The sequence below is a fragment of the Caenorhabditis elegans genome, chromosome IV (genome assembly GCF_000002985.6).
Source record: "Caenorhabditis elegans chromosome IV".
NCBI lineage: Eukaryota > Metazoa > Nematoda > Chromadorea > Rhabditida > Rhabditidae > Caenorhabditis > Caenorhabditis elegans.
Genome location: NC_003282.8, coordinates 3,050,171 through 3,064,771, shown reverse-complemented (window position 1 = coordinate 3,064,771; position 14,601 = coordinate 3,050,171). Strand labels below are relative to the sequence as shown.

Genomic DNA, 14,601 nt, shown 5'->3' with positions numbered 1-14,601 from the left:
TTACCACAAATCGACGCAAAACCCGATCGCAGAAACAGGAAAAAGTCGAAAAGTGAGTTTTTTTGTAGGTATAGGTCGCCTGGAGGCTTTTTTTGGAGAAAATTATCGTTTTTTTTTTTGAGAAAAAACGAAAAATTATTGATTTATCAAAAAAATATTGAGAAATTACTCGGAATTATTGAAAAAGTCGACTTTTTAACGAGATTTTTTTCGGTAATTTTTAACATCAAAAACACTTTTTTTTTAATATTTTATGAAAAAAAAAGTATTCATTAATCAAAAATATATGGAAAAAATAATTATTCTAAAATATTAAGAAATTACTGGAAATTATGGAAAAATATAATTTTTGCAAAAAAACAGTAATTTTGGTTTTTTTTTCTAGGAAAACTGAATAATGAATCTTCCTGCGTAATTTTTTTTTGTGAAAATTCTCCGAAAAAAAACTATTGATTTTTCGAAATTGTGATAATCCTGATAATAAAAAAATGTTATTTAAAATATTGAGAAAATACTCGGAAATATAAAAAATATTACATTTTAGCTAAGTAGGTAACATACGGAAAAATTCGCCTACAGAATTTTTTTTTAATTTTTTAGACTGTTTTTCGGAAAAAAAAATTTTTTTTTGACGAATATTGAAATTTTAGCGAATTTCTTTTGGGAAAATTTTTTTAAAAAACGCGAAAATGTTGGAATTTCCGGAAATTAGCCAATTTTTTTAATTTTGCAAAATTGAAAAATTAATTTTTTATTAATATTTGACGTGCCCTTATTTTTTATTTCTGTCAAGAATGCAATTTCAGGATTTAATATAGGAAGAGGCAGATTTTTTTTTAATTTTTCGACAGTTTTTCCAAAAAAAAGGAGATTTTTTTAATATTAATTTTGAAATTTTAGCGAATTTCTTTTGGGAAAAATTTGAAAAAAACGCGAAAATATCGGAATTGCCGGAAATTAGCCAATTTTTTTAATTTTACAAAATTGAAAAATCAATTTTTCATTAATATTTGATTTTTTTAATTTTTTAGACTGTTTTTCCGAAAAAAAAATTTTTTTTTGACGAATATTGAAATTTTAGCGAATTTCTTTTGGGAAAAATTTGAAAAAAAAAGAAAAAAATTATATCGAAAATCAGCCAATTTTTTTGATTTTGCAAAATTTAAAAATCAAATTTTCATTAATATTTGATTTTTTTTTTAATTTTCTGACTGTTTTTCCAACAAAAAAAAATTCTGACTAATTTTTTTCAAAGTTTAGCGAATTTCTTTTGGGAAAAATTTGAAAAAACGCGAAAATATCGAAATTTCCGGAAATGAATTTTTTTAATTTTGCAAAATTTAAAAATCATTTGAAAAATTTAGAAAACACGTACAATTTTCAGGGTATTGGTTCCTGGAACTACATGCCGCGGAACTCGCCGCCCAGTCGTAGCGTGAGCTCCCTAAGCTCACTCTCGACATTCCGATCGCCGGTGAGCTCGACGTCCGGCTACTTGTCCGACTACTCCGGCGGCTCCATATTCCTGGAAGACGATGAAGAAGTTGAGGTGATGGCGCGCGTTGACGAGGAGGATGTGATGGTGGTGATGGCGCCCGATGCTGTCGAAGAACTCGATGATCCGGTGCCAGAGTCGACGAGTGAGGAAGCTGCTGGGCCGTCGGCGAGCATGTCGTTGAAGCGATCCGCCGAGGATCTTCCAGACGGCGAGCCCAGCACCAAGCGACCCATCTCCTCGACGATGGAAGGTTCCGATCGCCGCTTTTCCATCGTGAACGCCACAATTCAGAGCATCACGGATCCAACGCATTTGGAATTAAAAATGATATTGAAGACGATTGGGTATCGATTTTTTAGACTTATTTTATTTCTATTATAATCTTATTTCAGAGTCGAAGATCTGGAATCAGCAGAGTACCTCGCAATGCCGTTCAAATCACAAACGCAAGGCAAATTGGTGGTTTTTTGCGTCTCCAGTGATGCCTCGGCGGCGGTGATCTCTTCGAAAATTGAAGAAGCCAACTGGATGAGCCTATTCGGCCTCAAACCCCCTTCCTTTGGTGGATTCGCAAGGAGTTGGACGCGTCACCTTGATTACGCGGAAGCGGAAATTTATCCGCATTTGTTTTATAATTTTGAAATTAATTATTTAATTATTTTTAAATTGACAAGTTTTATCTATAAAAATGTTACCATTGTTTCCATCATTTTGCTCGAATGCAGTGCTTTTATTCTTTTCTTCGTCTGAAAACTGAGTCTTCTTTATGAAATTATTTGAAATTTCAATTCAAAACTAATTGAAATCATAGAAAGCTGTTACTCCCCAGTCCCGTTGTTTTTATTGATTTTTCATAGATCTTCAATTGATTATTAGCTAGGGAAAATCAACGAAAACCAGCAGCAAAGAAAAGTTGAAATTACAGTACTCTTTAAAGGAGCACACAAGTGGTGTCAAAATGTCCCATATCGGTTTGATCTCCGAGAATTGCGGGTATAAAGACGCAGGCTTCTAAACTGATTTTGCATGAGTGTGCTGACGTCACACTTTTCCGAGGAAAAAATCCCGCATTTTTTGTAGATCAAGCCGCGATGGGACACCACATACAATTGCATTTAACGAAAAATATCGTGTCGAGACCGGGCGCCGTATTTTCTAGGAAAAATCCGATGAACTTTCACATGTTCTGCTCAAAAACCAACAATTAATTGTTTTTTCATGTGAATTGTTGGAAATTTTCGATTGTTTTTTATTTATTGAATTCACAAAACAAAAAAAATTAACAACAAATTCAAAAAATTAATACAATTTTAGTGAAATGAAGTGAAGTTATGCCGTGAAATCGTCGGGTTCCTCTGCTTTTATCTCTTGGAGTACGATTTCAGGAGCCGGTTGCTCGACGAGTCTGGAAATTGATTTTTTTTTTGGAAGAAAAAAAACATTGAAATCTGAAATTTCTTACTCTAGTTTAACATCCTCCAGTATTTCCGTCTCTTCAACATTGGCGTCAACTTCCATTTTAACTGAATCTTCATTTTCAAGCCGTCTGAATGTACTTGCTCCGTCGGTTATTTGATTGAAAATCAGAATACTTGCACTTCCGCGTCCACTGAAAAACGGATTTTTTCAGTAGAATTTTGTATCGAGCCGCAAAAAAGGGGCGGAGCTTCGATTTGCAAGTCTGCGGCGCGGTTTTTAGATCTTTCTTCTTTTTTTGAAACGGGAGTTTCTTGTCTTTTCGGTTATTTCAGCTTTTTGTGAAAATTATGAAAATCCAATTTTTTCGCTGAAAATCGCAGAAATTCGAGCTTTTCAAAAGGTTTTTTATTGCTATTTTGGAAAAAAATTCACAAAAAAGTTGAAAAAAACGCCACCGATTCTCCATTATTCGTGTTTATATTACCCAAGTGCGGCATTTTGCGATTCAGGTCTCGACGCGATAGATAATTTCTAATTGAAAAAGAGTATGCGCCTTTAAGGAATACTGTAGTCTCTAACTCGATGTTGTGGCGCAATCTTCTTGGATTTTAAATAGTTAAAACGTTCAGAAACACATAAAATTATACAGGAACGGGAAGAAAACTATGAAAAATAATTTGAAGGCTGTGAACTACAGTACTCCCTACAGGCACACACTCATTTGCAATAACAAAATGAAACACACTGTCGTGTCGAGACCGGGCGCCGTATTTTTAGATAAAAATTCGGAGAAATTTCGCATTTGGGTAATATTCACCTCATTTTTGTGTAGGAATTTTTTAAAAAAATCCAACTTTTCTGCGAAACTTGGGAAATTTTGTGCGATTTTCAGTGCCAAAAAATCACTTTTTCACAGGTAACCTCATCACAAAAAAACGAAGAAAACGTGCACGTTGTGTCAGGGTGTCCTATCGCGGTTTGATCTACAAAAAAATGCGGAAATTTTTTGCCCAAACAAGTGTGACGTCATTACGCCCTTAACCATGCAAAGCCAGTTGAAAAGTCTGCGTCTCTTCTCCCGCATTTCTCGAAGATCAAACCTAAATGGGACACTTTGACACCACGTGAACATGGAAATTTGAAAAACCGCGCCGCAGGCTTGCAAAAAACCTCTTCTTCTCCATCAACTTACACAAAATCCTGAGAACTCTGTGCCAAAAGCATTGCCTTAAAATGCAATTCCTCATCAAGTGTAGCAAACAAATGAGCCAGTTTTCCCCCTTTTGCAAAAAATCGTTTTCCATCAATCGATACAGCTGGAAGTCCGGAATATTCAAACCATTTTTTATACATAAATTGTAATTCTTCTTGTAAATCATTCCACCACATTCCTGGAGTATTTGATTCATCAAATAATGGCCGATTAACTAAAAGTTCTCTGTATCGTTGTAATTCTTTTCGAACAATAAGATTCTTTTGATGTGTTGTACTCATCTCTTTTAATAGCTTTCCTTCAACATTTTCCCAATCTTCTTCTGAGAAAATCATTGGTGAATAGCCATATCTGGGATCTAAAAGTGCAGAAATTGAATAAAAATCTCCAATTTTTCCGTTTGAAATCGATGAATAATATTTGCTGAACGTAGATCGCATTTTCTCTCTCGCCTCCACAATTCCACAGTTTTCAATTGCATTATTCACAATTGACATTGAATATAGCACTTGTGACACTGAACTATCCTCCGAGCAGATTTGAGTTGCCACGTTGCAGAGCACCAACAAGAAATCTAAGAGAAAAGCCATCGAATTCTCTTGAACAGCATCCAAATACTTTGGCATACACCAATTTTCGTGTAGATTTGAAAAAGTCTCATTTAAAAGACCACATGTTGAGAGGAATTGAAGAGTTGAAAGCCAATCGGATTCAACGTCAAGAGCAGGAATATCCGTGGTGATTTTTGATTCTATTAGCATTCTGAAAATGAATTTAAATTAATTTAATTTTATAGTTCAAAAAATAAATGATTACTTTCTGAACTTTGTGTAAACTTCTGGATGCTTGCGAAGAGCTCCAACGTATTCTCTGAGCAATTTCAGAGAGCTCAAGAATTCTGGAATTTGAATGACTTCACGGGCAATGTTGCTGAGATATGAGAAGAAGCAGATGAATCTGGAAGATTTTTTGGATTTTTTAAAGCTAAATTTGTGAAAAAATAGGAGGATTTACATTTTTTTTGGTCTTAGAAAATAGCAAATATAGTATTGATTTTTCCGGAAAATTAAAAATCGAAAAAAAATGTCCAGAAAATATTTTCTGGGCATTTTTTTAAATTTTAAAATGAAATAACCTTAAAAATATGTTTTTTTTCCATCAAATTTTGTTCATGTTGATGAAAAAAACTGTTTCTAAAAAAGAAAAATGATCGAAATTTTAAGACATTTTTCAAAAATTAAATTTTTTCGACATATCGGAAAAAAAGTTTGAAAAATTTTTTTTTGGCTGAATTTGAATTTTTTCGTTTTTTTCAGGAAAAACTTTTTTTTGGTTTTTCGATTTTCTTCAGTCTTTCTTGTGCATTTTTTGTCTACTTTTTATTAATATACTCTTTTTAATTGAAAATTTCGCCAACTTTAAAACGAAAAGTGGTCAAAAAACATTTTCTGTTTGGGGAAAATGTTGAAAATTGATTTTTTTTTAATTTGGAAAAAGTCGCATTTTTACCGTAATTCCGCTTTTTTGCTAAAAAATTTGGCAATTTTTTGATTTTTCACATTTTAAAAAAATTGCAGGAAATGTCAGAAAACAATCTCAATTTACCGAATTTAAAGTAATTTTCTAATTTTTTTATGATTATTTTTTCTCAATTTCTCAACAAAAAAGACTAAATTATTATCGAATTTCCGTGCAAATAAATTATTTTTTTCCTTATTTTTTTTCTGTTTTAAAATTTGAAATACGTTTTTTTTTCAATTTTCAGTCATTTTTCCTATGAAATTATCGATTTTTCAGTCATTTTTGATGCAAAATCCTTGCTAACCTATTCTTAAAAGGCATATTTTCAGCTACTAAAGTCAACATTCGAAGATTTGGAGAAAGAATATTCGAAATTCCAAAATTCATCGATTTATTCGCATCAATAACCCGTCGCAATCGATCTGCCACCACTTTTCCTTCATAACTGAAAAATATTTAAATTATATTCGGAGTTAATGTTTTAAAGTGGACAGAGGATTTTGCTTTAACTTGCTCTTTTCCTGGAAAAAAACCAAAAAAATCGGTTAAAATTTAGTAAATTTGGTGCAAAAATGAGAAAAATGATTTTTCTGACGATTTTCTCAGTTTTTGAACTATTTTTGGAACAATTTTAAGGTGGAGTAGCGAAAACTGGGAAATATTTTTAAATGACTCCAAATTTTCTCCTGATTCCGAATATCAATGTGAAAAAAATTCAAAAAAAATTTCCCTGATTTTATATTTAGGCTTGAAATCACGAATTTGATTTGTGCGCCGATCTATTTTTTGAAATTTGTGCCCAAAGAAATTCGCATTGGAGCGCGCTTGCATCGTTTGATTTTCTTCGTTTTTTATTTATTTTCGCCTAATTTCATGGTTTTAAAACCTGTTTCATTCATTTTTTCGAGAAAAAAAACCAATAAAATCTCAACAAAAACGAATGAAACTGGCTTTTAAAAATATTGAATTCGGAAAAAATAGATTAACGAAAAAATAAAACGATACAAGCGCGCTCCAATGCGAATGCGAATTTCAAAAAATAGACCGAGGCACAAATGAAATTCGGGATTTCAAGCTTAAATATAAAACCAGGGAAATGTTTTTTTTTGAATTTTTTCACTTAGATTTTCGGAATCAGGGGAAAAATTGGAGTCATTTGAAAATATTTCCCAGATTTCGGTACTCCACCTTTGTAAAAAAAACACAAAAATGTCTTTTTTTCAATTTTTTCTGTTTTTGAGCCATTTTTAGAGCAAATTAAAGCTAAATTCTCCTCAAAATTTAAAAAAAAATTAATTAAAAACCGAACTCTGCCAGAATAATCTTCTCAAAATGAACAGTATTATGCCGTTCTCCAAGTGAATCGTAATAATGAACGGAAATAGAAAGGAAAATTTCATCGTTTTTCCGAATCGCCTCAATAGTCACATTTAGTGGTCCAATTGATTTTTGATATGACAGTGACGGCTGAAATTTCAGGTTTTCTTGGGATTTTTAATTAAATTTTTGAATTTTAACCAACTCTATATTCTCCATATGCTTTTGTAGTCATATTACTTGGCTCTGGAAGTGATCTACTTGGATTTAAAGTTGTCAGAAATGTTCTCAAATCATGATCTTCAATTGAAGTTAGTGGAAGTCCATTTCCAAGTAGAAATCGAGTTGCAACTTCTTCATTATATCGTTCAACTGATGAATATCCGTGTTCTGAAGTATGCTCGAATCTGAAAATGTATATTTTTGGGGTTTTTTTTCAATTTTTAAAAGTTTATATTGCTCTAAAAGCATAAATTTCATAGTAAATTTGAATTGGATTTTTTTTCTGAAAAAATCGGAAAAAAATTGGAATTTATCCGAATTTAATAATGATTTTAAAGTGAAAATATGGATTTTTTGATTAAAAAACATAACTTTTCGATTTTTTTTCAATTTTAGCGGTTTTTATTGCTCTATGAGAGTAAATTTTATAGTAAATTTAATTACAATTACCAATTAAATCAATTTTTAAATATTTTTTTTTTCTGAAAAAGTCATAAAAATTGGAATTTATTGAAATTGTACGAAGAAGGAGGTTTTTTTTTTAAATTTTAAAAGTGTAAAAGTCATATTAAATTGTTTTTTTTCTATTTTTCTTGGTTTTTAAATGAAAAATAGAGAGCAAATTGGAATTCTTAACCATTTTAACACAAAAAAAAGAGACAAATAGATATTTTTGAACTAAATTTAAATTATTTCAAATTGGATCATAAATTCGGTCAACTTGGATTTTTTTTTCTTACAAAATCGAAAAAGAAAATTGGAATTTATTCAAATTTTATGAGTTTTCGAATTTTTTTTTTGAAATCTAGAGGATTTTATTGCTCTAAATGACTCAAAATTGTCAGAAAAATATTTTTAAAAAATAATTTTCCGCTTAAAATCTGTATTAACGCAGTTTTCAGCATGATAGCAATTTATTTTGCCAATTTTTATAAAATTTTTGGCAAATTTAGCTAAACTCTTCAATTTAACAAGTTTTCCGGATTCGGAATCTAATTTTTATTGATGAATTATTTAATTTGCAAAATTTTGCAAAATTTTTTCGTGAGTTCAATGATTTTTCTTCCGATTTCAGTATTTTTTGTTGATTTCGGAGGTTTTTTTCAATGAGAAATCCGATTTTTGGGGCCATTTTGAGCCGTTTTCGAGTAATCCGTCGGAAACGTACGGCTCAACTCTTCGATATGGATATGTACTTGGAATTCTAGAACGAGGAAACACGGGAACCGCTGCAAAACGTGGAATCGGAGGAGCTGGGGCAAGGTTCGGAGGTGGTTCATCCTGGAAATTACTATTAAATTAAAAAAATATATATATTGAAAATTAAAAAAAAAACCTCTGCCGAATCGTCTTGAAATTTTTCTTCTTCCATTTTGACAGTTTCCACAAAAATTGGCGCTTTTCGTTCATTCATGGTTTCCTGAAAATTTCCGAAATAATTATTAAAATAAATATCGACGCAGGAGGCGAAGAAGAGAAGAGTGGAGACGCAGACAGTTGAAGCGAGCAAGTTCGCTCCATGGCAAACTACAGTTTAAAGGCGCACACAGCTATTCAGATGGGTCTCGCGAGTTTTAGTCGATTTTTGTGCAGATTTTCGGTACTTTATTTTTTATTTTCCCGAAAAAGTGAATAAAAACTAAGAAAAAACCAGAAATTGTGTTGAAATAATTTTTTTTTCTAATTCAATTGAATTTTGATCCAGAGAAGTGCGATTTAAACACCTTTTTCTCGACTATTCCGGTGGTTCCACTAGTAGAAGGTTCATCGGCAGTTGTTGAAGCGTCGGTTTGCGAATTTAAGCGTAGCGCTTTACGGGCAGCATGTGCTAAGACCAGATTCCTTATATTCGACCTTTTGTTGCCCATCTGAAGGATTTAATTGAATTTTTTGTCATATTTGAGGTTTTTTCTTGAAATTTCAATCAAAACGGCAACAAAAACCAAGAAAAAACCAAAAAATTCGGTAAAATCCAGTGAAAAAGGCGAAAAACCAAGAAAAAATAAATTGTTTGAAAAAATGCGAGAGACAACCGGAAAAGTGGAGAACGCAGACAATGTAAGCGAGCATACGCGCTCCATGGCTAATTACAGTTCTAAAAATCGAAATTTAATTGCTTCCTGGATTTTTTTAAATATAATTTTTTAAATACTAATTACCTTCGTGCTTGGTGCTTGCGGAGAAGAAATCTGCTCACAAAATGCCTGAAAAACTTTAAAAATGCAAATTTTTTAAACAAAGATTCACATTTTCTCCAATTCTGATGTAATGTTCTTCACAAGCGTAATAACTTTTTATGTTTTAGGAGGACCAGCGCCATGGAAGAAGCCGTGGGTATTAGCACTGTGCCAATGCAAAAAGCGCATTTTTTCAACGCACTTTTTTTTGTTGAAAATTTCGTCTGGAAAACACGCTAAACGACGCGCGATGCGTAATTTCGGAGTATCGTTGTATCGTTGTCTTCGTGAAAAATAGCGTTTTGTGCGTTGGCACAGCGCCAATTCCTCTTTTCGTAATCCCCCTTTCGTATTTGTCCTTTTCGCATTTCCCCTTTTCGTGGGGCCTCCCCAAAAATCATCTTTCGTGTCGAGACCTTCGTGCAGAGACCTTCGTGCCAAGACCCGGCTACAGTAAAACTTTTCGAATACAGTACCCGCCTTTATAATTTCGATTATTTTCCTATCCAATGGCTTCCTCGTCAGAATCTTCAGTTTTTGTTATATTTACGGAATGAATTCACTGTGAAATAACTAGAACAAAATCTCACATGTTATGTATTCGTCAAAATCTGAAGATCTATTCAGCTCCGAAAGATTTTTGTAAAAACCAACAACAAACGCTACGACGATTGCCAGAAGGCGCGTATATCTGGACACTTTATTCCTAAAAACGAGATCTCAAATTTTTATACTAATAACTTAATATAGGGTTATTCAAGTAGTGTCGTGAAATTAAAAAGTGTATTGCAATACACATTTTGCCTTATTCAAGTAACATCAAAAACGTGTATTTCAATACAGTTTGTGACGTAATTTCGAGACATTTCTCGACATTTCTCGCCTTTTTCGTCATTTCTCGACATTATCCGACCACCAGAAAGCGAACAACAAATCCACGCAATTTGCTGTCGCAGCAGAATAATTCTGATAAAACAGTTGTTTTTTGTTTGTTGTTAAAACAGTTGTTTTATCAGAATTGTTCTGCTGCGACGGCAAATTGTGTGGATTTGTTGTTCGCTTTTTGGTGGTCGGATAATGTCGAGAAATGACGAAAAAGGCGAGAAATGTCGAGAAATTACGTCATAAACTGTATTGAAATACATGTTTTTGATGTTACTTGAATAAGGCAAAATGTGTATTGAAATACACTTTTTAGTTTCACGACACTACTTGAATAAGAGATCTCGTTTTTAGGAATAAAGTGCCCAGATATACGCGCCTTAGGCAATGTTGAAATGTTTTTAATTTTGCAAATTTTACCATCAACTTTTGTCGTTTCATTGGATTATCGATCGATTCTTGACAATTTGAACTTTCATCCAGCTCAAAAACGGCTTGTGGAGTCGATGGCTCGAAATTCTGAAGTTTTAATCTAATTTTGTTTTAAATTTATAATTTGCGACAAGAATACTGTATATAATATTCGATAAATTTATATAACGTGAATTGAATGTAGTACCTCGAGCGGGCACCTGCCCAGTTCTTTGTGATGAGATGTTGAGCTCATTCCTCGATCGAAATCCGGAGCTGACGTATCTTCTGAATCCGCAGCTGAAGATTCGTGAAGAGCTTTTCGTTTTTTTCTCTTTGAAAGGTTATTAATGGCACTTTTAATTTTCTTTGACAAAGCCATCTGAAAAATCAGAGTTGATTATTGAAAATCAATTTTTAGAAATTTTCGGAAAATCAATTTGGAGATAATAACCTGGTTTCGAATATTTTAAATCGATTAGTAGGTCCGTACCGACGATTTAATAAAGAAATTAGAAACTTCTTCGAGAAAAAAATCAATTTTTTTTTCAAAAAATCTCGGATTTTCACTGTATTTTCGACATTTTTGCAGAAAAAAAAAATAGACTGAGATAATAACCGAAGGTTTCAAATATTTCAAATCGATTAGTAGGTCCGTACCGACGATTTAGTGAAAAATTAGAAACTTTTTCGCCAAAAAAATGGGGTTTTCTTTTAAAAAAACATACCTTTTTCGACTTTTTCCATTCGATCGTGTCGATCTTAGCTTTCTTGGATGTTCCAAAGTGACAATTGTACTCTGTAAAGCAGAAATTATGTTTATTTCAATTTTTTCACAAAAAAAGACGAAAAAAAAAAACAAGAAAAATGCAAAAAAACATTTAGCAAAAATGTGGTTTTTGTCATTCGTAGGGATATTAGTTTAGGGTTAGTGGGGGATATGGGCGGCTATAGTACCAAGACCCGTGACCCATCGTGGTGTGAGCCTTCGTGGTGAGGCCCATCGCGGTGAGACCCATCGTGGTGAGATCCATCGTGGCGAGACCCATCGTGGTGTGACCCATCGTGGTGAGACCCATCGTGGTGAGATCCATCGTGATGAGACCCATCGTGCCGAGACCCATCGTGGTGGGACCCATCGCGGGAATGCGTTTTTCTTTATTAAAATTATGGCGGGAATTTAAATTTTCTTCAAAAAGTTTTGGCGGGAAATCAAATTTCTTCAGAACAATTTTGGCGGATATTCAAATTTTCTGAGCAAAATTTTGGCGAGCACAAATCTTAAATTAGTATACAAAAGCCATAACCTATATTCCTCGTAATTAAGCTGAAAAGCGGGGTTTGCCATTTCTCCTCAAAATAGGAGATCTGGAAATACATTGACGGCAAGAGAAAAAAGTGTATTACCTAACCATTTTTTAACAAAAAATTTACATTAAGATTTGCAAAAAATATTTTTTAAAGGAATTGAAGAAAATATTATGAAAATCACAAATTGTCGTAAATCCTGCCCGTTTGGTTACATTTGCGCATCAGTTTTCGTCCACGTGTTCGATGGGACAGCCTGACTACACGAGAACGAGATAGTCTTTAAAAAAAGAGACGATAAAAAAGTTTTCACGTTTTTAAATTCTAGGAGACCGCGGCTACGTTAAAAGAAATATTATCCACGTCGTTGTGATTTGTTCTGAGAAATTTCACTGTAAAGTCATTATTTATCCAGTTCTGCAGAGAAAAATCTATGTTTTTTTCAGATTGCAAAAATGCTTTTTGTAATTCAACTTATTCTAATTTTCGTGGCGTAAGGACGTTAAGCTTGTGGCGAAGGCGAAGGTGAGAATATTGCGAGTTATATTTAAAAAATTGAGAAAAATTAAGCATCACGAAAGTGTTGCGTTCGCCTACACTCAAATCCTCGATTGCCTATGCGATGATTTCTTCAAGCTGCCATCAACCGGAATCGAGCAGGACAACATTGATCAGATAATCGGAAATTTCTCGCAGTACCCAGCAGGATTTGAACTTCATCGTGGTCTGGAGAGAAGACAGCAAATGCTCAAGAACCAGGTTCAAATGGAAGAAAAATTATTGAATCGTTGTACGGAGGAAAGCCATTGAAAAGAGTTGAGGTAAGGATTCTAACTGCCTCTACACTTCTCCCATCAACCAAACCCCCCACTGATAGAAGATAAGTAGTGTGTATAGGGAGTAATGATTTTATTTACAGGAACACCGACCAGAAGTCAGTCACGCCATGGGTCAGCCACTTTGTCACTTCATTCTACAGTAACCTCGCGTGCTTTGCTGTTCTGTATTCCCTTTCGCTTGTCCCTTGTTTTCTTTTGAACCCTTTCCACACGTAGTGTCAGAATGTCCTATAACGGTTTGATCTACAAAAAATGCGGGAATTTAGACGCAGAGTTCTCGACTGATTTCACATGGCTCTGACGTCAAAAGTTGCCGCATTTTTATTGTAGATCAAACCGTAATGGGACAGCCTGACACCACGTGTTTCCATTTGGTTTAATTATTCATAATTAATTATCATTTACTTCTTACTCGCTAAACAAGTTCTCAAATGTTTTTTTACCTCTTCCTCCCCTAAATTCTATATTAACAGGTATAAGACCTACGTTTCCCCCTATCCTTGAATACAGTTCACTCCAAAATAATCGAAATTATAAATGCAGGGTACTGTAGTTGAAAAGTTTCACTGTAGCCGCGTCTTGTCTGCGCAAAGGTCTCGACACGAAGGATGATTTTTAGGTCAGAAATTTCGTTTTTTTTTGTACTTTTTCTAACTTTTGTTTTGTTTCCGACTATTCTTTTGCACAAGCAGCTTCTCATAAAACAAAACAATAAATATTATACAAATCAAAATGCCAACCGATTTTCCGAGTATAATGTCATGCTATGATTTTAACCATGTCCTTTTACGTGTTCTCTGCAGAGAAAAATCATATAAAAACGACTTTATTTTAATGCACAGGCAAATACAATCCGACAACGCAAAAATATTGCCTAAATTTCCATTTTCATGGGTGTTTTACGTGCTTTTCGAGCAATAAAATCCGTAATTCTTTTAAAAATTCAGTTTTTTAATTAATTTTTTTTGTATTTTCACAGGAAAACTCGCAAAAAAATCAACAATTCATCGTAAAATCCACACCCAAATTTTTTTATTTTCAAACACCCGCCAATTGGTCTCGCGACACCCCGCGATTTTATGAGGCCCCACGAAAAGGGGAGCAGAACGAAAAGGGGATCTGCAAAAAGGGGATCTGCGAAAAGGGGAGATACGAAAAGGGGAGATACGAAAAGGGGAGCAACGAAAAGGGGATCTGGCACTGTGCCAAATGCTATTTTTCTCGAAGAAAACGATACAACGATGCTCCGATGTTACGCGTCGCGTGTTGTTAAGCGTATCTTCTAGAAGAAAATTTCAAAAATCAACGTGCGTTGCGTGAGAAAAATTGCGTCTTGTGCGTTTGGCACAGTGCCAGATCCCCTTTTCGTTGCTCCCCTTTTCGTAACTCCCCTTTTCGTATCTCCCCTTTTCGCAGATCCCCTTTTTGCAGATCCCCTTTTCGTTCTGCTCCCCTTTTCGTGGGGCCTCGATTTTATTGACACACGCGAAACGAGTGTGACCGTAGTCGGCGTGCGCCTTTAATCTCCCCCATTTCTCTGCGTTTGTCATTCGTCATCATGCGTTCGCGGATTTTCAGCATTTTTGCTTCGCCGCGAACTCGTGTTTTAGTCAATTTTCAATGAAACCATCCAAAAATCAATATTTTAAAGTGCGCCTAGGCATGAGAGCTGACGTTTCCGGTGGGAAATGGAGCGTTTAATCGTTTCTCGCGACTTGTTTTCCCCTGAAAAGCTCAAAAGTTCAAATCGATCAATGCCGATTTCTCCGTTCTGACCGAAAATATTTAGAGAAG

The 14,601-nt window shown here is 34.0% G+C and overlaps 2 protein-coding genes and 1 pseudogene across 6 annotated transcripts; 2 read left to right on the top strand and 1 right to left on the bottom strand.

Moving 5' to 3' along the window:
- Positions 1-1,382: 1,382 nt before the first annotated feature.
- Positions 1,383-2,248, top strand: Y67D8C.6 (YTH domain-containing protein; the record flags this gene model as incomplete). The annotated part of the gene is made up of 2 exons (NM_067886.2): positions 1,383-1,842; positions 1,891-2,248. The coding sequence occupies exons 1-2, from the start codon at positions 1,406-1,408 to the stop codon at positions 2,246-2,248; spliced, it is 795 nt and encodes a 264-aa protein (NP_500287.1). The 5' UTR covers positions 1,383-1,405.
- A 470-nt stretch (positions 2,249-2,718) lies between these two features.
- Positions 2,719-11,044, bottom strand: ivph-3 (Inappropriate Vulval cell Proliferation Homolog; the record flags this gene model as incomplete). Of its 4 annotated transcripts, NM_001380124.2 has the most annotated exons (13): positions 2,734-2,903; positions 2,961-3,107; positions 4,110-4,892; positions 4,947-5,087; positions 5,956-6,096; positions 6,961-7,118; positions 7,174-7,375; positions 8,359-8,471; positions 8,527-8,610; positions 8,915-9,058; positions 9,350-9,394; positions 10,670-10,768; positions 10,869-11,044. In NM_001380124.2, the coding sequence occupies 13 exons, from the start codon at positions 11,040-11,042 to the stop codon at positions 2,828-2,830; spliced, it is 2,307 nt and encodes a 768-aa protein (NP_001368275.1). The 4 variants fall into 4 exon arrangements, with proteins under 4 accessions (NP_001023557.1, NP_001368275.1, NP_001368058.1 ...); NM_001028386.3 differs by lacking the exons at positions 9,350-9,394; positions 10,670-10,768; positions 10,869-11,044 and having other exon boundaries at positions 2,719-2,903; NM_001380125.1 differs by lacking the exons at positions 8,915-9,058; positions 9,350-9,394; positions 10,670-10,768; positions 10,869-11,044.
- Positions 11,045-12,413: 1,369 nt separating this feature from the next.
- On the top strand, positions 12,414-13,016 carry Y67D8C.23 (annotated as a pseudogene). The gene is made up of 3 exons: positions 12,414-12,493; positions 12,539-12,789; positions 12,888-13,016. Coding segments are annotated over exons 1-3 (460 nt in total).
- Positions 13,017-14,601: the final 1,585 nt, after the last annotated feature.